At 55.8% G+C, this 24909-nt stretch overlaps 2 protein-coding genes across 4 annotated transcripts in view; one reads left to right on the top strand and one right to left on the bottom strand.

Moving 5' to 3' along the window:
* Positions 1-13386, top strand: part of CLSTN1 (calsyntenin 1) — a 97007-nt gene extending 83621 nt beyond the window's left edge. For 2 of the 3 annotated variants that reach the window (XM_025401034.1, XM_025401025.1), the window contains 10 exons: positions 1154-1316; positions 4557-4613; positions 6046-6203; positions 6468-6616; positions 6909-7135; positions 7923-8093; positions 8518-8663; positions 10189-10324; positions 10697-10881; positions 11667-13386. In XM_025401034.1, the coding sequence (XP_025256819.1) occupies positions 1154-1316; positions 4557-4613; positions 6046-6203; positions 6468-6616; positions 6909-7135; positions 7923-8093; positions 8518-8663; positions 10189-10324; positions 10697-10881; positions 11667-11864 (1590 nt within the window). In that variant the 3' untranslated portion in view covers positions 11865-13386. The remainder of the gene's footprint in view (positions 1-1153; positions 1317-4556; positions 4614-6045; positions 6204-6467; positions 6617-6908; positions 7136-7922; positions 8094-8517; positions 8664-10188; positions 10325-10696; positions 10882-11666) is intronic. The other variant, XM_025401045.1, reaches the window with a different exon arrangement.
* A 102-nt stretch (positions 13387-13488) lies between these two features.
* PIK3CD (phosphatidylinositol-4,5-bisphosphate 3-kinase catalytic subunit delta) overlaps positions 13489-24909 on the bottom strand; it is a 73456-nt gene continuing 62035 nt past the window's right edge. Inside the window, exons 7-25 of the mRNA XM_025401012.1 lie at positions 24649-24798; positions 24134-24223; positions 22839-23060; positions 21742-21838; positions 21517-21647; positions 21098-21148; positions 20851-21018; positions 20550-20671; positions 20211-20354; positions 19938-20037; positions 19646-19824; positions 19442-19554; positions 19192-19270; positions 18506-18673; positions 17704-17827; positions 17375-17520; positions 16860-16992; positions 14382-15790; positions 13489-14060 (exon numbers count right to left, since the gene is read on the bottom strand). Coding sequence (XP_025256797.1) covers positions 15653-15790; positions 16860-16992; positions 17375-17520; positions 17704-17827; positions 18506-18673; positions 19192-19270; positions 19442-19554; positions 19646-19824; positions 19938-20037; positions 20211-20354; positions 20550-20671; positions 20851-21018; positions 21098-21148; positions 21517-21647; positions 21742-21838; positions 22839-23060; positions 24134-24223; positions 24649-24798 — 2355 coding nt within the window. The 3' untranslated portion in view covers positions 13489-14060; positions 14382-15652. The remainder of the gene's footprint in view (positions 14061-14381; positions 15791-16859; positions 16993-17374; positions 17521-17703; positions 17828-18505; positions 18674-19191; positions 19271-19441; positions 19555-19645; positions 19825-19937; positions 20038-20210; positions 20355-20549; positions 20672-20850; positions 21019-21097; positions 21149-21516; positions 21648-21741; positions 21839-22838; positions 23061-24133; positions 24224-24648; positions 24799-24909) is intronic.

Genomic DNA, 24909 nt, shown 5'->3' with positions numbered 1-24909 from the left:
CAAAAAAAAAAAAAAAAAAGAAATACAAAAAAACTAGCCGGGCGAGGTGGCGGGCGCCTGTAGCCCCAGCTACTCGGGAGGCTGAGGCCGGAGAATGGCGTGAACCCGGGAGGCGGAGCTTGCAGTGAGCTGAGATCCGGCCACGGCACTCTAGCCTGGGCTACAGAGCCAGACTCCGTCTCAAAAAAAAAAAAAAAAAAAAAAAACAGTAAAATTGCTAATATGATCAAATAGTCAATGTTCAGATTTCAAGTAGCCTTATAAATGTTTTTGTTTTTACAATTTGTTTGAGTTACGACCCAGATAAGGGGCCCGCCACTGCAGCTGGCTGATGCGGTTTCACACGCTCATTCATCACGGGATGGGAACACAGTTTGATTTGGGGTGCCCTTGGAGCTGATGTTCATATTTATTGAGATCATCAACTTTGAGTTGGAAAATAAAATACATGTACTGTGGTATGCCTTATTCTGAGATTAAAGGCACTTTTTTTTTTTTAGGGGGGAGATAGAGTCTTGCTCTGTCACCAGGCTGGATTGCAGTGGCGCAATCTCAGCTCACTGTAACCTTTGTCTCCCAGGTTCAAGCAATTCTTGTGCCTCAGCCTCCTGAGTAGCTGGGTCTACAGGCGTGCCCCACCACACCTGGCTAATTTTTGTAATTTCGGTAGAGACGGGTTTTCACTATGTTGGCCAGGCTGGTCTCAAACTCCTGACCTCAAGTGATCTTGCCTTGGCTTCCCAAAGTGCTGGGATTACAGGCGTGAACCACTGCGCCTGGCCTAAAGGCACTTTTTATTTTTATTCAGAAAAGGAATGGCCAGTGGCAAACTAACTCAACCCTTTAAAGGGTGGGTATCCAGCTTGCCCATACAGGAACTTCCTGGTGCTATGCTATTGGCAGAGCAGAACTGGGCAGCTCCCCGCTTGGGCTGTGTCCTGTGGTTGTGAGCAATGCATGCCACGTAGTTTAGAGATGGCCTAGAGAGGCTGGACTTCTTTTGGTGAGATGTATTTGCAGGTATTTTGTGGTTAGATTTTCTTCATCCTTTTCCTTCTAGGAAGACCCTTGTTTTGGGTGACTCGGTTTCCATGGGCATTGTTGAGAAGGAAAGTGGACATCTCACCACCCCCGCTTCCCTTTGTCTCTGTAGGTCTGTGATGAGGAATGGCACCACTACGTCCTCAATGTGGAATTCCCGAGCGTGACTCTCTATGTGGATGGCACGTCCCACGAGCCCTTCTCTGTGACTGAGGATTACCCGCTCCATCCATCCAAGATAGAAACTCAGCTCGTGGTGGGGGCTTGCTGGCAAGGTAACTGTCATTACCCCCAGCCCTCGACTCGAGAATTAAGTTGTACCTCTTTACTAGGTTGGTGGCAGCAGGCTGTGGTCAGCGTCTTACAGCCTTACCTTCGTGTCCTGGATCTCTTCCTTCCATTTCCTGTGTACATCCTATATGGGGACATTGCCGATGCCCCACTCTAGCTAGTGTAGCTCCATCTGTGGGTGCTCCATAAAGGTGATAGGACTGACCACACCGTCACCTTTCCCGGAAACCCAGGAGGGAGCGTTGCACAGAGGGAGAGTGTAGTCGGGGGAACTGTTTTATAAATTAATCCGTCTGTTGAAAGGCTCACAAGGACAAAGAGGCAACAGCAAGAGTCAGGCAGAGAAATAAAGGACACAGAAGTAGAAGCATGCCTTGGACCTGGAGGACTCTTCCAGAGTGTTTATCACTTGGTGACCTGGTAGGAGGGCTGCGAGGGCTCTGTTCACCCTCAGCAAGGGCCAATGGGGGAGGGTTCCATCGAAGTCTGCTGAGAGGGGACACGATAACCACCAGAGCACCAGTGCTTGTTACTTGTACTTACCAAGTGGCAGGCTGTGTGCCAACTCCTTTATACACGTCATCTCACCTAAACCTTAAAATCCCTTTTTTATAGCTGAAGAAACTCAGGCCTAGAGACGCAACAAGCCAAGCGTCACCCAGCTGATTAATCAGGAGCTAGGGTTTTGAATTTTTTTACTTTGAAAAGCCTGTGGGTCAGGTGTGGTGTCTCACGCCTATAATGCCAGCACTTTGGGAGACCGAGGCGGGCTGATCCCTTGAGGTCAGAAGTTCGAGACCAGCCTGGCCAACATGGTGAAACCCTGTCTCTACTAAATATACAAAAGTTAGCCAGGCATGATGGCGTGTGCCTGTGATCCCAGCTACTCAGGAGGCTCAGGCAGGAGAATCAGTTGAACCGGGAGGCAGAGGCTGCATGAGCCAAGAATGCCCCATTACACTCCAGCCTGAGCAACAGAGTGAGACCCTATCTCAAAAGAAAAAGAAAAACCTCTGTATTCCGGTCGCACACTCAGACCCACCAGATCAGTGTTTTTATTATTGTTGTTATTTTAATTTTTTATAAACATGGGGTCTCACTGTGTTGCCCAGGCTGATCTCAAACTCCTAGGCTCAAGAGATCTTCCCACCTCAGACTCCTAAAGTACTGGGGTTACAGGTGTGAGCCACCGTGCCCGTCTCAGACCTGGGGTTTTAAGCCGTTTTTTGTGCCATGGAGCCCTTGGGTGGTCTGGCAAGGCGGATAGATCCCTTCTTACTAATCTACAAAATAAATGTCTAGGATTTCAGGGCAATCAGTTCAACTGAAACATCGTTATTAACATCCTGAAATACCACATTTGTGAAACAGTAACACCGGTGGTACTTTATGTTAACAAATGAAGAACCAGCTTTAGCAGCAGGTCCAACAGTGGTGTAAGTTCCAAGTTGTGAGGGCTGTGTGAGGATCCCGGTGGCAGCTGCAACAGCTGTGGCCTGATATGCAAATATCAGTGCCTTCTGTTGTTGACAAAGTTGCAGTCATTGCTAACACTGCTGTGATGTATAGCCTACATTTATAACCAAAGGAAATGCTGAATTTCAGAAGTTAGTGGAAATAAGCATGTAGTTTTTCCTATCCAAGTTCATGGAACCCACCCCAGAGGTTCGTGATTGCCACTTTGACCCTTGCACTGGACTCTGTGCTGTGTCATTTCAAGATGTCATCATCATCAATTACTTTTTGATTTTTTTTTTTTTTCCTCCCTGTGGAAACATTGTACCTCGAGTAAGGTTAGAAATTTATGGAAGATAGCTGGGCGCAGTGGCTCACACCTGTAATGCCAGCACTTTGGGAGACAGAGGCAGGCGGATCACTCGAGATCAGGAGTTCGAGACCAGCCTGGCCAACACGGCAAAACCTTGTCCTTAGTAAAAATACAAAAATTAGCCAGGCGTGGTGGCGTGCGCCTGTAATCCCAGTTACTTGGGAGACAGGAGAATCACTTGAACCTGGGAGGCGGAGGTTTCTGTGAGCCAAGATCATACCACTGCACTCCAGCCTGGGCAACAGAGTGAGACTCTGTCTCAAAACAAACAAACAAAAGCCCCACAGATTCTTTAAAACTCAGTTAACAGGAGAGAGGATCTCCTCTTCTTTTTTTTCGGTGGATTCTGCCACTTTTGCTACACCTTTGCCGTGGAGAGCTTGGGCTGTGGGCAGCAGCTTCATTCCCTTCTACCAGCGTGTTGTAGGGGAATCTTGGTGTGTGTGGAGGTTGCACAGTCCTATGACTCACATGGGCTTCACCTGGATACAACTCTAGCCTTGCCCCTCGACGCGTCCCCACACAGCCGCAGCCCAAAAGGGGCCCCAGCACACCATAGAGGGGAGGGCTACAGGGCTGCAGGGCTTGAGGAGCAGCCTTTCTCCTACAACATGACCTGGAGAGTGCTGGTTCTGTGCTCAGCCGCCACATGTGGGCCTTTCTGGTAGGTCGTTATAGTCAGGACACTGGATCCAGGAGCTGGAGGAGCTGAAGGTGGTTAGGGTCCCCAGGTCCACAGTAGGCTATGCTTCCCAAGGTGGGTTCCTTAGCCTCTGCATCTCCCTCTCATTCAGAAAAAGTGATTGAAAATGTCGTCTTTCGTCTATCACCCAAAGGTTAATAACCGCTAGACAGCTGTACACTTGTTTGGAGCTTCCAAAATATACGGACTTCCGCATGTTTACTTTGTACCAGGCTTTGGACACGTGTGTGCTATGCCGTTTTGCCTGCACAGTGTCTTCCCTATTAGGAAAAGAGGTGCTGTGGATCCGGAACTTGGTGTTATTTATATCGGGAACAGCGCTACAGCCCAGGCTCACCCTCTGTGGAGTGTCCTACTTCATAGCGCGGATTGGGGAGGGGAACGAATTCCGTGTGTGTACTTTCATTCATCTTATTTTGAATCTAACGTATGTTTTGGCAAGGAGGATGTGGGAAGGTGGAATAAAAGAAGAAAACAAAAGAAGCCTGGGGTTGGGGGTGGTAAATGTCACGTCTGGGAAAAGGTGATCCAGTACAAGCTTGCATCCAGATGGGTACATCCCAGAGCGGGATCACAAAGGAATTTTCTCCTCTTGGTTTGTACTTGGTTGCCTCAAACCTGGTTTTCAAGGTCTGGTTTGAAGACCCTAACCTCTTGGTCCTTTTCTATTGTCTTTGTCTTGCTTTTCCACAGAGTTTTCAGGAGTTGAAAATGACAATGAAACTGAGCCTGTGACTGTGGCCTCTGCAGGTTGCTGGATTTTTTCCTTACATTCACTATTGTGTTTCATTTAAAGATGAGATACTGATTCATTCCACGTGTAGCATGAAATGCCCCAGTTGCATTTTGGTCCCGGACACCATCTGAGCCGCTTCCCTGCATTGCGCTTCCCCATTGCTTCTTGGAGTTCCCTTTTCTGCCCATTCTGACCCCAGCTGGAGTGAGGACAAATGACATCTCAGGCAGTGCACGCATGGGACTTTTCCCCCCATCCAGTTTGACCCTGACCCCACTGCATGAGGCTCCCTGCTTTTTCAGTCTCACAGGCAGGGTTTGGGAGGCCGCCTCATGACTGTCATGCGGCTGAACCACGAGACAGGAAAAGACTTGTTTCTAGATATTCTGTCCTGGTTGGCAGTAAATTTTAAATTGACTTTTTTTTGTTTGTTTGTTTGTTTGTTTTTGAGATGGAGTCTTGCTCTGTTGTCCAGGGTGCAGTGGCGCGATCTTGGCTCACTGCAACCTCTGCCTCCTGGGTGCAAGCAATTCTCCTGTCTCAGCCTCCCGAGTAGCTGGGACTACAGGCGTGCACCACCATGCCTAGCTAATTTTTGTATTTTTAGTAGAGATGAGGTTTCGCCAGGCTGGTCTCGAACTCCTGACCTCAGGTGATCCACCCACCTCAGCCTCCCAAAGTGCTGGGATTACAGGCATGGGCGTTTCTTAGAAGCCTTAATTCCTAGTGATGATTTACAGCGCCTGATTTCCTTACCAGAATGAGACACATTGCTGAAAATGTGTCCCTTTTCCTTCTTCAGTTTAAGAACAAGGTTTAGTGTAACCTGTTTTTGGCTCTTTGTTGTCATCTATCAAGGGCCATTTTCTGGGTTTTGGTTTTCCTTGTAACATCTGCACTTCTCAGCAGTCCTCAGGAGGAGGCAGGAAGGATGGGACTCAATACCATAGCATCCTTGAAATAGGCCGTTCTGTGCAGGGAGTATTTTAAGCCTCCCTTTTATCCTCCCTGCCTCGCTTGTGTGGGTTCATTCCCCAGGGCGTGCCAGGTAGAGAAAACAGCCACGTGGAACCCAGCCACCTGAGAAGGCAGTGGCTGGAGAGGCTGGCGGCGTAGGAAGTGTCACCACACACCCTGGTGATGAGAACAGGGTAGGCCACCTTACTGGGGAGTGGCCAGAGGTGTGGGGACCCTCAGGGAACCTCTTGGCTTCAGGTGAGGCGCCCCCAACTCTCCCTTTCTCCAGGCCATGTGCATGATCATAAACGGTTTAATTTCTTCATTGCGCTTCCATGTAGATTGCAAGGCTAACAGGACTTGGTATGAACTAACCCGCATGTCCATCCACCGAGCTGCCAGCACCGGTAACACCGTCTTGAGTGAGAAGTGAGTTGGGTGATGCCGAGCTGCATGCCTGACTCTTCCGCCTTTTCTCCCGACCCGAAGGTGGCGACCTGCACATGACCCAGTATTTCCGAGGCAATCTGGCTGGCTTAACTCTCCGTTCCGGGAAACTCGCAGATAAGAAGGTGATCGATTGTCTGTATACCTGCAAGGAGGGGCTGGAGCTGCAGGTCCCGGAAGACAGTGGCAGAGGCGTGCAGGTAACACGGAGCGCTCCACTGCACAGCACCCATGGGCCCTGGAGGCTGCAGCCCCAGAGGCTGGTGGGATGAGGGAGTCATCTGTGATTGATCCGTTTACTGTTGGGTTAAAGAGTTGTGTTTGTTGGACTTAAACGAGCTTTTCTTTCTCAAGTCAGCAATTCCAGTCGACCCCAGGCCAGTCCCCTTCGTAGAGGCATCGTGGTTTCAGCTCCTGCAGTTACCGCCTTATTCCCCTTCTCTGTATGTCTGATGTGATTTCAGATCCAAGCACACCCCAGTCAGTTGGTATTGACCTTGGAGGGAGAAGACATCGGGGAATTGGATAAGGCCATGCAGCACATCTCATACCTGAACTCCCGGCAGTTCCCCACGCCCGGAATTCGCAGACTCAAAATCACCAGCACAATCAAGTACGTCCTGATTTTCAACAGTAGGCCTGTTTCGCCCAATGACACTTGTATATTTAGGTTTTTAAGACAGCCTAGCCCCTTCTGTAGGGAAAGGTGAGCCGTTGTGTGTTACCAGAAAGTGCGGGGGAGAGATCTGAGTGACATTTATGCATCATGTTTGCAAGTGTGTTCCTGGAGTGGCCCCGGCAGGTGTTAGTAGGGGCCTGTGTATCCCACCTCCATGTGCCTTTGCACAGGTGGGCTCCAAGATCGGCTCCCAAAGCCCTGACCCTTTCCCATTTCTTGCTGGCAGGTGTTTTAATGAGGCCACCTGCATTTCGGTCCCCCCGGTAGATGGCTACGTGATGGTTTTACAGCCCGAGGAGCCCAAGATCAGCCTGAGCGGCGTCCACCATTTTGCCCGAGCAGCTTCTGAATTTGAAAGCTCAGAGGGGGTGTTCCTTTTTCCCGAGCTTCGCATCATCAGCACCATCACGAGAGAAGTGGAGCCTGAAGGGGACGGGGCTGAGGACCCCACAGGTAACGTGCTCTGTGGGGCGCGGCCTGCCTTGCCTCGGCCGGAAGCCCTGCTGTGGTGGTGTATTTGCAGGGCTCTTTGTCTTTGTGGGATCTGGGGAGGTTTTAATGTTTTGTTGGTGTTCTCTCGGGTTGCTTCTGGAATCTGACCGGTGAGCTAGAGCTCAGGGTGATCTCTGGAATCCCATCTGGAGGGGTCTTGCATCTTTTCCTGGTCGCTCTCAGGCTTTGAGATGTGGCTTGAGGTTGAGGGGGTTGAGGGCACTTGCGGGAGACCCTGCTTGTGCCTGCCAAGCTGGTCAGCCCATGGGGGCACAGTGTCCCCACAATTTTTACCCTGGACACATGAAACTCCCCCATTTCTTTTTCTTTCTTTTTTTTTTTTTTTTCTTTTTTTGAGTTGGAGGCTCGCTCTGTCACCCAGGCTGGAGTGCAGTGATGCAATCTTGGCTCACTGCAACCTCCACCTCCTGGGTTCAAGTGATTCTCCTGCCTCAGCCTCCCAAGTAGCTGGGATTACAGGGACCCACCAAGACGCCCGGTTAATTTTTGTATTTTTAGTAGAGACGGTGTTTCACCCTGTTGGCCATGCTGGTCTCGAACTCCTAACCTCAGGTGATCCACCCGCCTCGGCCTCCCAAAGTGCTGGGATTACACGTCTGGCCATTTCTTGAAAGCAACTCACGCTTCTGTCATGTAGGTTTGGGGTGAGCCGGCAGGGCATCGAGTGTGCCCCACCATGCTGGGCCCCACTGCCCCTGCTATATTTCTGGTTGGGCCTCTTTTGCAGTTCAAGAATCACTGGTGTCTGAGGAGATCGTGCACGACCTGGATACGTGTGAGGTCACAGTGGAGGGAGAGGAGCTGAACCACGAGCAGGAGAGCCTAGAAGTGGACATGGCCCGCCTGCAGCAGAAGGGCATCGAAGTGAGCAGCTCTGAGCTGGGCATGACCTTCACAGGTAAGGGGAGCGTCGCAGCCATGCTGGTGAGCCAGGCCGAAACAGGGGACCTTGAGAGCTCTTGGCTGGCTGCCGCCTGCCATCTGAGAATGTTGAGTTATCTTAGAGGGAGATGGGGAAGGAGCACGGTCACTGGGATCATTGTTGGCTGCATGCACACTCCTGTCTCCTGGACAGGAATCGGATGGGTAGCCACTACTCTCTAAAGGGGGAGGGTTGAGGCGTGGGATGGCACGTCCCCCGCAGAGGGAAGAATGCCCCTGTGCACACTGCATTTATTCCCATGGCTGGAAGGCCAACTTGTGTGACCCCTTGGCCTAGCTAACCCGGTGTCTGATTGAGCCTGCCTGTGCTGACGGCTGCAGCCCTGCCCATGCTCCTGCCCGAAGCCACCCAGCAATCTTCCCCCTTTCCACCCCCGCAGGTGTGGACACCATGGCCAGCTACGAGGAGGTTTTGCACCTCCTGCGCTATCGGAACTGGCACGCCAGGTCCTTGCTTGACCGGAAGTTTAAGCTCATCTGCTCGGAGCTGAATGGCCGCTACATCAGCAACGAATTTAAGGTGGAGGTGAGTACGGGGCTCCCACAGAGCAGGGCCAATAGCAGCAGTGAGTGAGTGCTCTGATTCGCAGCCCTGATGTTCACAACTGCCAGCCCTTAGAGCATTCACGGTGGCAGCTGTACAGGCTCATTCTAGGGGGCTGCCTTTCCAGCCTGGGGCCTGCTGCAGGTTACACCTGGGCTTGTTGGGAGTGACAGGTTATGTTTGGGGTGGGGGGTGCTCCCCTTTCCCCTGCTGCCTCAGCCTGAATTGTAGCCAAAGGAACCTTGGAGGGAGGTGACAAAGAGCAAGTGGCAGTTAATGCCTCTGGGGCTTCTTGAGATTTCCCATGAGAGAAACAGGAGGATGTTGTTTGATTGATTGATTGATTGATTGATTGAGACGAGTTCTCACTATGTTGCCCAGGCTGGTCTTGTCCCCACTGGGCTCAAGCAATCCACCTGCCTTGGCCTCCCAAAGTGCTAGGATTACAGGCATGAGCCACTGTGGCCAGCCAAGGACGCTGTTTTAGAAAGAGCAGCTCCCAGGGAACCAAAAGTTCTTTGCATCTGTGCCAGGTCACTGGCCCTTCTGTGAATGAAGTTGAGTCTTCGGCCCAGGTTGAGACGGGCTCATGCAGGGACCCGCACGGGCAGGACCAGTACTGCTGAGGCTGGTGATGGTGACTCACAGGCCACACTGAGTAGAGGGCAGCTCATCCTGCTCTGAGGTCGTCTACAGACCTATCCAGCAGCTGCTTCATTGCTCAGGCCCTCTGTGGCCTGGAGAAAATTGACCCAAAGTTACTCTTAGCAGTGGAACATCTCACCACAAACTCAAGAGCAGAATGCTAAATTCAGTGCTGCAGAACCAACGCCTGTTTTGTTTGAGCCAAAGGGGAACAGATTGGAAAGGAAATCAGTGGTAGTGATTGGTGCTGTCTGTCACACGACTGTGGTTTGAGGAAGAAAGGTCTGCGCCAGTGCTTCCCAAACGACCCAGGGGGAGGGCCGTCGGCTTGTTTTTCTGCTCTTGTTTTGAGCATAATCTTTTATAAAATGCAAGAAAAATGGATTGCGGCCAGGTGTGTGGTGCTTGTCTGTAGTCCCAGCCACCTGAGAGGCTGAAGAGGGGGGATTACTTGAGCACAGAAGTTCCAGGCTGCAGTGAGTCGTGATCATGTCTGTGAACAGCTCCTGTGCTCCAGCCTGGGCAGCACAGCAAGACCCAGTCTCAACAAATAATAATAATAATTAGAAAAGTGATACATTTCTGGAACGTCTGACAATACTAGATTGTTACAGCAGTTTCTAAGTGCTTAGTACTCTCTTTTGTTTGGTTGGTTTTTATTTTTCTGTTTCTGTTTTTTAAGTGCTTACTCTTGATTTTTTTTTTTTTTTGGTCTATCTTTTTCCCGTAGCTCCATTTGCCCCCAGCTGCAGTCCAGGAGCCACTCTGAGTGGCACTGGTCATGCCAGCTGCGGGACTCCACTGTCACCTCTTGGACAGGCTCAGGATGTCTCCAGTGTTCCTTTCTCTTTCTCTGCTGTAGGTGAATGTAATCCACACGGCCAACCCCATGGAACACGCCAACCACATGGCTGCCCAGCCACAGTTCGTGCACCCGGAACACCGCTCCTTTGTTGACCTGTCAGGCCACAACCTGGCCAACCCCCACCCATTTGCAGGTAGGACAAGGGGAGGGAGACCGAGCGGAGATGCTCCATGCCGTCCACCCTGCCCCCACCCCACCGTGGGCACAGCCTCCTGCTCAGCATGACTGCCGGTCAGTCCCTGTCCCAATTATTCCCCGTCACACACAAGAAAACGAAAGCCCTCAGAGGGCAGATGATGTCACCCGCAGCCGTAGAGCAGGATGTGGCCGAGCCAGATTCGAGGCCCATGCTGAGCTTTTCCTGGTATTTCCTCCTGGCCTCTGGGTTCAGATGAAGCATGCCGTCCAGACCGTTTTGACCAGGCACAGCCGAGGAGGTCAAGGGCACGGTGGCCCTCTGGGCTGAGTGACCTCACTCACGCCTCGCCCCCTCATTCTCCCACAGTCGTCCCCAGCACTGCGACCGTTGTGATTGTGGTGTGCGTCAGCTTCCTGGTGTTCATGATCATCCTGGGGGTGTTTCGGATCCGTGCCGCACATCAGCGGACCATGCGGGATCAGGACACCGGGAAGGAGAACGAGATGGACTGGGACGACTCCGCATTGACCATCACTGTCAACCCCATGGAGGTAGGAGTGGGCAGGCGACCTCCAAGACTGAGAGGCAGTGCGGGCCAGGGCCTCCGAGAAGCCAGTATGGCGCGGCTCCTTCGGATTCACACGCTTTCCATCGCATCATCTGCTCAGCAAGCCTGGGGCTTAGGTGTCTTCATGGGTAAACCGAGGCTCAGAGAGGCCTTATTCAAGGCCGTGCTGCCTACTAAGTGTGGAGATGAGCCGTGCCAGGGCTGGGCGCTCTTGGCCATGGGACTCCTGAGAGAATTCTCTGGTGGGGTAGCCGGGGTGCTGTCCCCAGCTGCTTTGTATGTGGGTGACTCCATGGGTACTGACTGGAGCTTTGTTTTCCCTTCACTTCTTTTTTGTTTTTGTTGCTGAGACGGAGTCTCGCTGTGTCGCCCAGGCTGGAGTGCAGTGGCGCCATCTCTGCTCACTGCAAGCTCCGCCTCCCAGGTTCACACCATTCTCCAGCCTCAGCCTCCCGAGTAGCTGGGACTACAGGCACCCGCCACCACGCCTGGCTAATTTTTTGTATTTTTAGTAGAGATGGGGTTTCACCGTGTTAGCCAGGATGGTCTCGATCTCCTGACCTCATGATCCGCCCACCTCGGCCTCCCAAAGTGCGGGGATTACAGGCATGAGCCACCGCGCCCGGCCTTCCCTTCACTTCTGGCTACTCTCGCTGGGGAGGGAGACGCTGGGGCAAGTTCTCCCTCCTCTGTGGCTGTGGAGAGAATGCTGGGTGACAGGGCTGTGGGCAGGGCCGGACTCACGTGGCCGTCACTTCTCCTTGCCAGACCTACGAGGACCAGCATAGCAGTGAGGAGGAGGAGGAGGAGGAGGAGGAAGAGGAGAGCGAGGACGGCGAGGAAGAAGATGACATCACCAGCGCAGAGTCGGAGAGCAGCGAGGAGGAGGAGGGGGAGCAGGGCGACCCCCAGAACGCGACCCGGCAGCAGCAGCTGGAGTGGGATGACTCCACCCTCAGCTACTGACCCGCGCCCCCGGCCATCTTGGTTTCTGCTTCCAAAGACTCTGCTGCCATCTGTTCTCCCAGTCCCAAGGGTCCACGATGTACAAAGTCATTTCAGCCAGTAGGTGTGCAGACCCCTCCCCGCCACGATCGTCGCCGTGCTTGGTGTGTAGGACCCTAGGCTCCCGCCTGCCCTCTGCCTGGTCGCTCTCTTCAGTCCCACGAGGAGCCGACACGTCCTCTGTGGCCGCCATCCGGCTCGCACAGGGGCCTCGCAGCGCCTCAGGCCCTGCATTTGTGTCTGGAGTCTCCCCCGCCCCGGGGAGAGGACGCTGGCCCCTCGCACTCCAGAAAAGCCATGCCAGCTGGACTCGTTGACAAAGGGTAAAACATGCTCACTCCCACCCGGTAATCATTTTTTTCTTTTTTAAAAAAAGTTTTTATTTTTTCCAAACTAGTGCATGTATAAATAATGGCAGGATGGGGGGGTACTGTGTAGATGATTAACTGACTTTTTAATATTTTGTAAATAAATCGGATTCCTTGTGTCCTTTGTGCTAGTGTAACCCGGGACTGGAATGTAAAGTGAAGTTCAGAGCTCTGAGCACGGGCTCTTCCCACCGGGCCCTCCCTCCCCCAACGCCGAAGGGAGAGGCCCAGCCCCGTCCCAGCCCCGTCCCAGCCGCTGCTCAGGTCTGAGTGTGGCCGGGAGTCAGGGTCACAGGCCTTTAGCTGTGCTGCTCAAGAGACCAAACCAGGGCCGCCCTTTGGCAGCTACAAGTAGCCGGGCCTCACCTTTGGGATTTGACCTAATTTGGCGTGGGGTGCAGGGGTGCGGGGTCACTGGCCCCTTTTCCACACTCCTCCGACAGCAGCTCCCTGTGCAGTGGCCTGGTCTCACCGTGTGCAGCCTTGTGGTTTATGCTTAGATGTGCATTTCCCTGCTGGTAAAAGGAGAAACTGACAGGTGTCCTGCAGACCGGCTGACCACTCCCTTCGGAGAAGGCAGGAGGCCTGAGTGATCTGTACTCAGAACGTCCAGCAGAGACCCATGGCCTGAAGGCAAAGTGCTGGAATTTTCCACAACAGCCTGTTCTCTCCTCTCCTCCTCCCCAGAGCCCCCGCCCCCGTGGGATGCCTCCTGCCATCAGGGGGGTTGAAATCCCTCTCCCCCCAGGAGCCCTGCTGCTGTGTTCAGGGGTAGGGCAAAAGGAGAGAAAACAGTCATGGTCTAAAAACCCACATAGCACTTTGCTCTTAGTTACATGTAAACTTTTAGATTCCTAAAACGGGTGGGCAATCATTCTGAATACTGTTCTGTGACCCTGACTGCTGGTTCTGAGGACACTGGTGGCTGTGCTGTGCTGTGTGTGGCCATCCTCCATGTCCTGTCCCTGTAGCTGCTCCGTTTAGACAGCGGACAGACGCTCACGCCCAGGGGATGTCCTCATGCTGTCACTGCGCGGTTTCCCTTCGCAGATGTGTATATTGATGATTGACAGGTCAGAAAGTGTATCTGCTACAATAAAGTTCTGGTTCTAACTCCAGCCGGAGCGGGGTTTGTCTTCTCTCCTGTTTTGGTTTTAAACCTGCACTCCCTTGTTTCTTTTTGAGCCGAGAACATAAGAACATAAAAAGACTTGTTCTTTCTTTTCATCTGCCTTTACTTCTCATTTCAAGGTTTCACAGAGTGCTGGTCTCAACCCACATCAGTGATACTGAACTCGCCTTCCCCAGACAGAAACATGAAATGACTTAAAAAAATAGAAAATATTCTTCTCGCCAGGCACACAAGACTGTACACCCAAACCAGAAACGCTGTGGCTGTGCAAAGTGTGCTCCCACGCCCGCGCACACAGGCGCACTTAAATAAATAACACGCGCACGCACGGCTTTCCCCATTTCAAAAAGGCAGATGGTCTGGTGAGTTTCAGCACTTGCTAGGAACAGGCGTGTGGCCAGGGAGGTGCCCCGCGGGTAGCACTGGCTGCTGACGGACCCCTGGTGGATCAGAACAGAGCTGGCACCTGAGCCGCTGAGCAGGCGGCTACTTCTGGCTCTGTTGAGTTTTGGAAGACCTTTGAGAGATCAACAGTATCACCGGGTAGGTCCTGAGTCCACGGCTGATACGTTAGGGTCACCTGGGGGCTGCTAAAAGCCCATAGTCCTAGCCCCATCTGCAGAGTTGGCTTCTGAAGGCTGGGAGAAGCCCTGGAACCTGCATTTCTTTTTTTTTTTTTTTTTTTTTTTTGAGACGGAGTCTCGCTCTGTCACCCAGGCTGGAGTGCAGTGGCCAGATCTCAGCTCACTGCAAGCTCCACCTCCCGGGTTCACGCCATTCTCCTGCCTCAGCCTCCCGAGTAGCTGGGACTACAGGCGCCTGCCACCTCGCCCGGCTAAGTTTTTGTATTTTTAGTAGAGACGGGGTTTCACTGTGTTAGCCAGGATGGTCTCGATCTCCTGACGTCGTGATCCGCCCGTCTCGGCCTCCCAAAGTGCTGGGATTACAGGCTTGAGCCACCGCGCCCGGCCTTGGAACCTGCATTTCTAAAGCTGTTCAAATCCAGGCCTTTGGAGGCTTAAGACTAAGCCTGCACCATTTCAAACTAAGTACAGTCAAAGAGAAAGATCCCAGCATGCGTCCTCGCTCTCACACTTCTGCTACCTGAGCACTCTCACAGCAGGTTCCCAAAAGAGATCTGGCCTCATCCTTTTGTTGAAACCTGCTTTGAGAGGTGGCTTAGATAATGGCAGAGTGGGCTGGGCACGGCGTCATGCCTGTAATGCCAGCACTTTGGGAGGCTGAGGTGGGTGGATCACCTGGAGGTCAGGAGTTCGAGACCAGCCTGGCCAACATGGTGAAACCCTGTCTCTACAAAAAAAATACAAAAATTAGCTGGCTATGGTGGTGGACGCCCGTAACCCCAGCTACTCAGGAGGCTGAGTACCCGGGAGGCTCAGAACCCGGGAGGTGGAGGTTACAGTGAGCCACGATTGCACCACTGCGCTCCAGCCTGGGCAACTGAGACCTCATCTCAAAAAAAAAAAAAAAAAAAAAATTGAGATAACGGCAGAGTATTCGCCTCTGACCCACCTTCGCCTTCGTGTGTGACCAGGGTGAGCTACACGAGGCCCAGATCTCTTTAACACGCCCTGAGGACCAGCGCAGATTCTCCTTTATGGGGCTGGGCCTGATCTCCCCAGTCGTAGAGGTGTGGTGAGTCATCTATTGTTTTCTTACCTGCAAACAAAATCACTTTACAGCAGAGAGAGGTGAGGGAATTCTCGTACCCAAGACCCACTTGAAAAGTGGAGAGCAAACATCCCTGAATCTAGAGGGTACCCCAGGCACCTTGGGGAGCTGCCAGAACTCAGTCTAGGGAGGACACACAGGGCGGGTTGCACAAGGATCAGGGCGTCCTGTCGGACAGTAGGCACCAGGTGACCGCCAGGCGCCAGGACCCAGGCAGTCTGGCGGGAGGCCTGGGAAGGTGGTGACCCCAGGAGGAGAAGAGTCTTCGCTGGGCCCAGATCCACCAGCTGAAAGACTTGGGGTGACAGTCCTCAGCCGAGAGCCAGGTGCAGCCTCGAGGGGCCCAGCACCGCTGCTGCACAAAGGAGGCATTTTCGTTTATGGCTGTTTAGCTCCTTAGACCTTTCAAGTCATAAATAAATAACCAGTGTAAACAAAAGGCAGCTGTGTAAGTTCTTTTTGCAGTTCAGGCTCTTCAGCCCCTTTAGGACAACCAACGTGCCTGGTCCCCACGGCCCGTGGCTGCCTCCTCTCGGGCCCAGGGCTGGGAGATGCCGCTACTGCCTGTTGTCCTTGGACACGTTGTGGGCCAGCCAGTTCACTTTGGTTTTCCAGCTCTCACGGAGGGCTTCATTAAACTTCACTCGGAAGTGCTTCAGCGCCTCCTCCTCTGTTTTCCCCAGTGCCAGGGAGTCCTGCGAACAAATCACAGCGGTGTCCGCGTTAAGGGGACCCGGACCTTGCTCTGGGATGCGGCCCTCTCTGGGGACTTCAGAGTCACTGCATGAAGGGGTCAGCAGAGAGCCCCTGGCATCCCAGGAAAAGCTCTCTTCCGATCCCGCCCTCAAATGAAGGTACCAAAGATGTCTTGGCCCCAGAGCCCCTAGTTCCCAGGTTGACACCGTGCCCAGCCCACTCTGCCATTATCTAAGCCACCTCTGAAAGCAGGTTTTAATATATATATATATATATATATATATATATATATATATACACATACTTTTTTTTTTTTTTTTTGGAGACAGTCTTACTCTGTCGCCCAGGCTGGAGTGCAGTGGCATGATCTCGGCTCACTGCAACTTCTGCCTCCCAGGTTCAAGTGATTCTTCTGCCTCAGCCTCCTGAGTAGCTGGGATTAGAGGTGCCTGCTACCACATCTGGCTAACTTTTCTATTTTTTAGTAGAGACAGGGTTTCACCATGTTGGTCAGGCTGATATCGAACTCCTGACCTCATGATCCACTTGCCTTGGCCTCCCAAAGTGCTGGGGTTACAGGTGTGCACCACCACGCCCGGCTAATTTTGTATTTTTAGTAGAGACGGGGTTTCTCCATGTTGGTCAGGCTGGTCTCGAACTCCCGACCTCAGGTGATCCACCCACCTTGGCCTCCCAAAGTGCTGGGATTACAGGCGTGAGCCACTGCGCCCGGCCGAAAAATATCTTTTAGAAGGCAGAGGGAGCCAGATCTCACGTGGCCCAGTGGATACCTGAAAGCCCCACAGACCCTGAGCACAGTGGCCCAACCCGGAGAGGTCACTACACATCTGCCACTAGGTGGAACCATGCCCAGGTGGCTCAACTCTGCTCCAGCCACTTTCCCCTCCACCGCCCACCAACCCTACTGCTGGGTCCTGGGACGGCATGAGGCACACAGAGCTCAGTGCCCTTTGGGGCCTACTGCACTCAGGGCCCTCCTAGGTCGAATTGCTCGGGGGCAGGCCTTGGAAGGCCATTGGCGACAGAAGACTCCTGCCTGCCACATACCTTGAGGTACTGGATGTCTTTGGAGCAGCTGAGCTCAGGCAGGCCTGCCGCCCGCATCAGGGCAAAGAGGTGGAGGAAGAGAAGCCCGTGGCGCCGCAGGATGGTGTAGGCCCTTTCACAGTAGCCCCGGAACCTGCAGGTGGGGGGCACAGGAGGTGAGGCTCTGGGTCCTCCCAGCCACAGGCCAGAGGGCCGCTCTGCATTCAACCAGCCCCTTCCCTGAAGGCACCTGCCCTTGCCCTGGAAATGGGTGGACACAAGGCCCCCAGTTCTTCTAACTGACCCCCGTGCCCCAGCCAGCCTCCTGCTATATCACCCACAAACCTGCCCACATTGCCCAAAAGGGGCACTGCAGGGCAGAGCAGGGGCATGTTTCAAACCCATCACCAGCTGGGGTGAGGGGCCAAGTTTGGGGCTGAGAGCTGAGCCCCATCCTGCACCCTGCCTGGGAACCTCTGCCCTGTTCCCTGGGGCCCCACACTGAGGGGCATCTGGTGGGGCTCAGGCACTCTTACCTTTCAAATTTCTCACTGTTATTAGTCTTCCCCTGCTGAATCACATGGACAAAGTCATAGGTGAGGATGAATGGGACACGCTCACGGTTGATTCCAAACTTGGTCTTGAAATTCCCCAGAAAGTGGCCAAAATCAATGTGGAACAGCTGAGGGGAGAGCAGAGGAGGGGGAGGATTGAGAAGGTGTCAGAGTGGAGGGAATCCAGGGGAGACAGGAAGCCAGCAGGGCTGGGGGACCCCTGCCACAGAGCTGTGTGCCGGGCAGAAGGGCCAGCAGGCTGGGGCCAGAAGCCAGGTCCCCGCAGCAGCTGCCAGCACCACCCCCTGTACCTGCCCACTCTCTCGGATCATGATGTTGTCGCTGTGCCGATCGCCGATGCCCAGCACGTATGTGGCCACACAGTAGCCAGCACAGGAGAGGGTGAACTCCTCAATGGCTCGATCCAGGGCCTCCCTGGGTGGGGAAGATTGAAAACCATGGCCACACCATTTTGCAGCTCCTCCTACCAAGAGGTGGGTTATTACTCCCTCTCCCCTTGACTCTGGCCCTGTGACTTGCTTTGACCAACAGAACATGGAGGACACAACGCCGGACGTCGCTTGCAGACGCTACTCCAGAGCCAAGGCCTGAAGACACCTGCAGATCTTGAACCCCACACCCTCAATACAGAGCCATGGAGGGAAGGTGAGGCTGCTAAATGAGGACGCCACATGCAGAGAGGCATCACAGACAGCTGGCGCCAAGGCCCCAGGAATGAGACGCGTTATCTCAGACCCTGCTGGCCCCGTTAAGGCGCCAGATGAGAACAGCTGCAGAGTGATTATGCAGAACCAGCAGAAGGGCCGCCCAGCTGAGCCCAGCCCTAGACTGCAAATTTGTGAGCCAATCTTAAATGGCTGTTTTTTAAGGCCCTGCACTTTGGATGGTGTTGCATAGCAAGAGACACTGATACTTGGGGAACAGAGACCCGCCTCACCCCAACCCAGACACAGGCTGGTCCTCAACTGAGCCAAATAGCCACAGAGATGGTCTGAGGCCCCTCCCCGCTCCTTTGCTCTGACAGGCTAGGCCTCCCACTCCACACCTCTTGGAAAGAAGGTGTGGAGTCTCCTCCCTGGGCCTGAAACCCACCCTGGGTTCTTGGACTTCAGCCAGTTGAGCAGGGCATCCTTGTTGAAGGCGGCTGTGGCTGCCATGTTGCTCTTGTTGAGTTGGATGTTGGCAATGGTGTCTGAGCGGAGTACCACCTCAATGAGGCCTGTGCGGTCCCCGGTGGGGAGGCAGCCATAGGGGGTCATCCTAGGCAAGTGGGAAGAGGGACGGGCAAATGGCATGGTCAAGGGCTGTCCCTGAGGCCACTTGAGCCCCAGAAACTCATGGTGCCCCCAAAAGCCACAGAAGATGCTGTTGCCCACACTGCTAAAAAGCAGGGGAGCGATGCTGGCTCCTTGGAGACACCAGCACCAGCACCTCAGGTGCAGAAAGCACCATGGCTGAGCTCACGTTTGCTTGGAACAGAACCAGCCAGGGGCCTTGGGAGAAGATGCCACTGTTTCCCAAGATGGGCTGAGGGAGCCAGGGGCACCCGGGCAACTAAAGCAACAGAGCAGGGTACACACTAAGCCCCAGGAGTGGCCTTCATGCATACTGCTGCCCACCGCCTCCTGGCCTAGAGTTAAACTGCTCCCAGCTCTTCCTAGGACAGCCCTTTCCCCAGCTAAGATGGTCATGCCACCTTCGACAAGGACCCTTCCAGAGGCACAGACTCCCAGGCTAGGCACAGACACCGAGGGACGACCGCGGGTGGGGGCCCTCACCTCAGGTCCAGCCCCTCCTGCTTCCACAGGACGTCCATGAGCTGGATCATCTGCAGGGTGAGCATGTCCTGCCGGAGGTCTGCGCCGCCGGCCAGTGGGAGGAGAAGTATGAGCTTCTGGTAGGTTCTCTGCTTCCAGCCACACCCAAGCTCCTAAGTCCCAGGATTCTGTCTTCTCCACCCCGACTCTAGGAGCACCCCAGGACCCCCCAGGGCAGCGCAGGCGGGGTGTGGGGAGGCCAGGCCCTCACCATCCCCGTTCTTAAAGATGATGCCCACGCTGCCGCTGCTGCCTGCCTCCTCGTTGCTGTACATGATCCACAGGGGCTTCATCTTGGAGTCCATGAAGGTGCACTGCTCCACGCTGCCGGGACAGAGAGCGGGCAGTCAGAGGGGGCTCCTCCGCCGGCCTCCCAGGGGTGGGAGGAGCCCTCATTAGTGGGGCTTGGGCTCACCAGACTTCAGCCAGCAGGGTGCTGGGGTCGAGTGGGGACTGCAGGTGGGAGAGGGCCTCTAGGTAGGCCTCCTGCCGCATGCACAAGTGCATCAGCTCCTTCGTCTGGGGCTTGGGGGTCTTCTGAGAGCTCAGCTTGACGAAGTCGTTCAGCGCCTTCAGTTTGCTCAGTGCTTCCCCCTGGTGGGCAGATGGGAGAGTGGCAGTGGGCAGGTCCCAGCCTCCGCCCGGCCCTGGGGATTCTCAGAGGCTCAGGGCCGCCCCCTGCCCACCCCCAGGGCCCTGAGCCTCACCTGCTTCATCAGCACCTTCATGTGGTGGGTGCTGCCCCTGCAGTAGGCCTCCAAGATGAGGCCGAAGCGCAGGGCCACCGACGGCACGTGCATCTCGGAGCTGGAAGGGGAAGGGAGGGCTGAGCCTCGCCAGGCAGGACCACGCAGCCCCTCCCGCCCAGCAGGACCTAGTGAGGCCAGGACACCCAGGCCTGCTGGAAACATCCCCCATGGCCTTCCGGGGAGACTCAGGGGCTGGGATTCCCACAGAACGGCTGGGGCGAGTCCCGCTACCGGAGGTGCCAGAAAAGGAAGTGGCCGATCTTGCGGTTGGCCAGGGCCCGGTCCAGCAGGAATTTGGTCAGCTCGCAGTCCAGGTAGGACTCGTACTTTAGCACCTGCACCAGCTGCAGCAAGTACTGGAACAGCTCATCGTCCCTGCAGGGAAGGAAGGCGCTGGGGCCCGGAGCTCCCTGACTCAGGACAGGAGGGAGCTCCCTCGGCAGCCAGAGGGAGGCCAGGCAGGAGGGAGCAAGCCCACGGGAAGGTTCAGGCCCCATCCAGAGCCCACGTCCTGGCAGCCAGGACACAGCTGCCCTCTGGAGAAGTGGGGAGTGCCCAGCTGGGACTCACGTCAGTTTCCGCAGCGACTTGATGGCAAAGGAGCCTACGTGGCAATCAGGGAAGCTGAAGTCCAGCAGCTCCAGGGCGCTCAGGACAGGCAGCTCTGGCCAGGAGCACAGCAGGTAGAGCATCTGGGGGGAGCAGAGGCTGAGGTCAGGCTTCGGGGTGGCCGGGGTCAGGGTGGAGGTGGTCGGGGTCAGGATGATGGCCGGCCAGGGTCAGGGTGAGGGTTGGCCAGGGTCAGGGTGGTGGGTAGCCAGATGCTGTGGTCTGCCCCCAGCTTCACCCTCAGGTGCCCCTCCCCACCCACCTGGGCCACATCCTCGTGCTTGTTCCACTTGGTGACCAGCAGCAGCCGGGCTAGCGCCTCCGGGAAGTGCTCCTGGACTTCGTGCCGCAGCTTCCACACCAGGTCCTTCTCATGCTCATACAGCTCCCCAGACCCCCGCCGCTCGAGGATTTCCCGCAGCTGCAGCTGCTGAAGGGTATAGGCAGGGGTGAGGGCTCTGGCTCCATGCTGGCTCCGTGCCCCCACCCCACACCCCCACCTCACTCACCTCCTCCTCGGTGACATGTACACACTCACTGTGCCGCCCCAGTTCCAAGATCTGCAACAAACAGCTGCACTCAGCGTCCCCCAGGGCCTGGACCAGCCCAGGCAGGACCCCCAGGCAGGGGGTCGCCACCCCCATCATCCTTGAGGGGGCGCTGTCCCGTGCATGGAGGCATATCCACGGCAGCTCTGGCCTCCACCCACGAGATGCCAAGAGCGTCCCTCCCAGCAGCTGTGACAACCAAAAATGTCATCAGACTGCGCAGCGTCCCTGCAGGCAAAATGGCCCCTGGGAAGACCCCAGATATGCCTGGTAGCCCAGCCCCAACGTGGCCAGGGAGCACTCTCTGAAGAGCTCCAGGAGCAGGGCCAGGAGAGCTCCCCGTCAGCCCCTCAGCCTCACGTGGTGGGGCCCCCACTGACCTTCTCCAGGGCGGGATAGTACACGGGGTGCGGGGCCACCTCAGGCAGGCAGATGAGCAGGGCGGCGGCGCTATCCGTGTTGGGGTTACTACGCACAGTGCCTGTGGGGTTCAGCAGCTCGCCCTTCTCATCTGAACACAGGGGCAGAGGAAGTTGTAGAGGGGAGACCAGCATTTCTGGGACCCTCACATTCCCAACGCCTCTCCCTCCCGGGCCTGGGCCGACCTGGGACGGAGGGCCACATGTAGAGACAGCGTTCCCCAGTCTTAAGCTGGTCCTTGTAGTCAAACAGCATGAGGTTGGCCCAGGCAATGGGGCAGTCCTGCAGGAGGACAGGGCAGGTGAGGACAGCCACTCAGGGGCCTCTAGACCCAACTTCGCTGCCCCCCCCGTCACCCCACCCGAGAAGACCCAGAGCCCAGCTAAGGTCTCCCCACCAGACCCCTGGGAGACCCTGCTTGGGGAAGGAGAGGAGCCGCTTTTTCCTCTTTCCTCTGAGGGCTCCAGAGGTGAAGCCAGCCGACATCTGCTGCCCCCTCCTGTTCCCACCCTCACCCCTACTCAGGCTTTTTTTTTTTTTTTTTTGAGACGGAGTCTTGCTCTGTCACCCAGGCTGGAGTGTAGTGGCCGGATCTCAGCTCACTGCAACCTCCGCCTCCTGGGTTCAAGCAATTCTCATGCCTCAGCCTCCCAAGTAGGCATGCACCACCACGCCTGGCTAATTTTTTTGTATATTTAGTAGAGACGGGGTTTCATCATATTGGCCAGGCTGGTCTCAAACTCCTGACCTTGTGAGCCACCCGCCTTGGCCTCCCAGAGTGCTGGGATTACAGGCATGAGCCACCACGCCCAGCCCTCCTGGCTTCTTGAGAAATCCCCAAACAGACGGCACAGCCCGGAGGCCAGCCCAACCCAGCTCAGCTCGGAGTGAATCAGCCCCAAGGGGAGCCACATCCTGGGACCATGACTCAGCACCCAGCCACTGTGCCTCCAGGCCAGCCACTGAGTCAGGCTTTTCTGCTCCAGGGATGACACTGTGCTTGTCCTTCCATGCCAGGGCACTACCTGCAGGTTCCTGCAGGACCACAGCCCAGGCCAGATATTCTGAGGCAGCATGCATAGGAGCCCAGGAGCCCAGAGTGTCCCTCGAGCAGGGCTGGTGGCCAGACTGGGGTGGACGAAGAGGCTGGGGTCCCCAAGCAATCCCAGGACTCCCATCCCCAGGCTGTGTGCTTGCCGGGAGGAGAGTGGTGAGTGGCCCAGCAAGGGGCTGCGCTGGCTCCCCGGGGCCTGCACCCCTCCCCGCCGGCCCCGGGACCCACCGCCTTCTTGGACTTCTTCTTGGTGGAGCGGGCCTTCTTGGCTTTCTCAATCACGGCGTACAGTGCAAAGCAGAGACGGGCCATGCGGGGCAGGTCGCAGATGTTGATGTCGAACTCCAGCCGCTGCTTCCACACAGGTTCCGAGCACACGCTCACCTCCGAGCTGGACACCGTCTTGCACAGCATCTCGTTGCCGTGGAAAAGCCCTGCCTGCACCACCAGCTGTAGAAGGTGCCACGATGAGGGATGAGGGGTGAGGGGTGAGGAGGCCCAGCCCCTCTCCCCTCCCCTTAAGGAGGTGTCAATCTCCCCGTTGCATGTCCTCAGGTGGGTCTGAACTCTACTTCCCATGCAAAGGAAGGTGGTGCAGCACAGGGAAGGCCTGAGGGGCACGCGTGGCCCTGGGGTGAGGGAGGATACAATGGGCTAGGCACGGGTGCCCTTGGCTCAGCTCCCCCAACTCTGGGGACCTCGGGGCATGTCCATTCCCCACTCCAGGCTTCAGTTTCCCCATCAGGGATCCGCAACTCCAGGGACCCTTGCTCTAACATCCTAGGGCTCCCCGGACTTCTCAGATTCCTAGGAGCCCATGTGGGTGGGGAAGGACTTTTCTTGCCACCTGATGTCTGGCCCCCTCCAATTCCATCTGACACCACCACCCTGGAAGTCCCTCTGATCCCATCCCCCTCGATTCCTGCCAGAGGAACCCAGACCTGCCCTGCTTATACAGTTTCCCCAGTGAAACACGCTCCAGGCAGGAGAGCCAACCTGAGGACTCAGGTATCGTGTCCTGCAAATAGGACAATAAAACCCATGTCTGCAGGCTGTTGTGATGGAGTGTGTGAAAGTGTGAAGACAACAGGGAGGTGGGCTCGGCCCCGGGGTTGAGGCAGGTGCAGCCCTCACAGGCTGCAGGCACCTTCCTGGTGTCTCCAGGGAGCGCCACAGCCCCCAGCCCAGCTGGACCCAGCCCCTCTTCCATGCCCGGCCCCTCCCCCAGCTCTGCAGTCCCAGATCCCTGGGCTGAACCTGGCCCCACAACCTCCACCAAAGCCAAATACCCAGAACGCTGCTTGGCCCACGTTTCTACGAATCGGCCTCCAGGGCCAGCTGGCCCGCCCCCCTTCCCACTTCCTGTTTTCAAGCCGCTCACAGCGCCCCAGGCAGGGATGCTGGGTAATGTGGTCAGGTGGCTTTCATGTGATCCCCCTCCTTCCTCTGCTGCCCCTCCGGGATACAGCCACTTTGTTGGTGCAAAAAAACAGTGTCTCCCCCACCTATCCCAGGAGCCCCACCTTCATCCGCTCGTCGGCATTCACTTTGCTGCCCTGGATGAGCTCGATGCAGAACGGCTGCTCCAGGGACCACAGGGACACAGAGGAGGGCTGGGGGTCGGGGAGGCAGGGCTGTTAACACGGCTCAAAGAACAGCTTGTCTCCCTGGTCGATGGTGAGGCCCGTGACCACTCGGGGGCAGGTGAGAGGGTCACAGGTTTGCGGCCAGGCTTGGGCCTGTCCACAATGCTATCCTTTACCAGAAAACCTGCCATGCGGGCTTCCCAGGGGGGCCCAACACCCCTGAGCTCTGCAGAGAAGGGCAGCCGGTGAGCCAGGCATGGGGCTGCCCCCCACCCACAGCGGTCCCACAGGCTCCCGGCCCAGGACGCTGGTCAGCTGTGTTGGCTTCCCCAGCTCAAAGCCCCAGCCCTCCATACCAAGGGCCCCTGGACCCATGGCCAGTAGCACCTGGACTTGAACGCCAGGCGAGAAGAAGGGGTGGCTCGGAGGGGAGGCGGAAGGCACCATCTCACCTTCTTTGCAGGAATGGGAGGCGGCTTGGCACGTGGTTTCTGGACCTGGGGGGCAGGGTTGCTCTGCTCATCCCGCATGGCGAGGATGGAGGAGGAATGGACCATGGTCAGGTGAGGGGTCAGCCCACTGTGCAGGCAGCTGCAGATGTACTGAGACGGGGCGCAGGGTGAGCGGCCGGTGGGGCGGCCCCAACCACTCCCTGGACACCAGGATTCCCAGGACCCCCCAAGCTGCCCACTGCCTGTCCCAGGCCTTGGGGG

This window comes from Theropithecus gelada, chromosome 1 (genome assembly GCF_003255815.1).
Source record: "Theropithecus gelada isolate Dixy chromosome 1, Tgel_1.0, whole genome shotgun sequence".
Taxonomy (NCBI): domain Eukaryota; kingdom Metazoa; phylum Chordata; class Mammalia; order Primates; family Cercopithecidae; genus Theropithecus; species Theropithecus gelada.
This window is presented reverse-complemented; position numbering and strand designations above follow the sequence as displayed.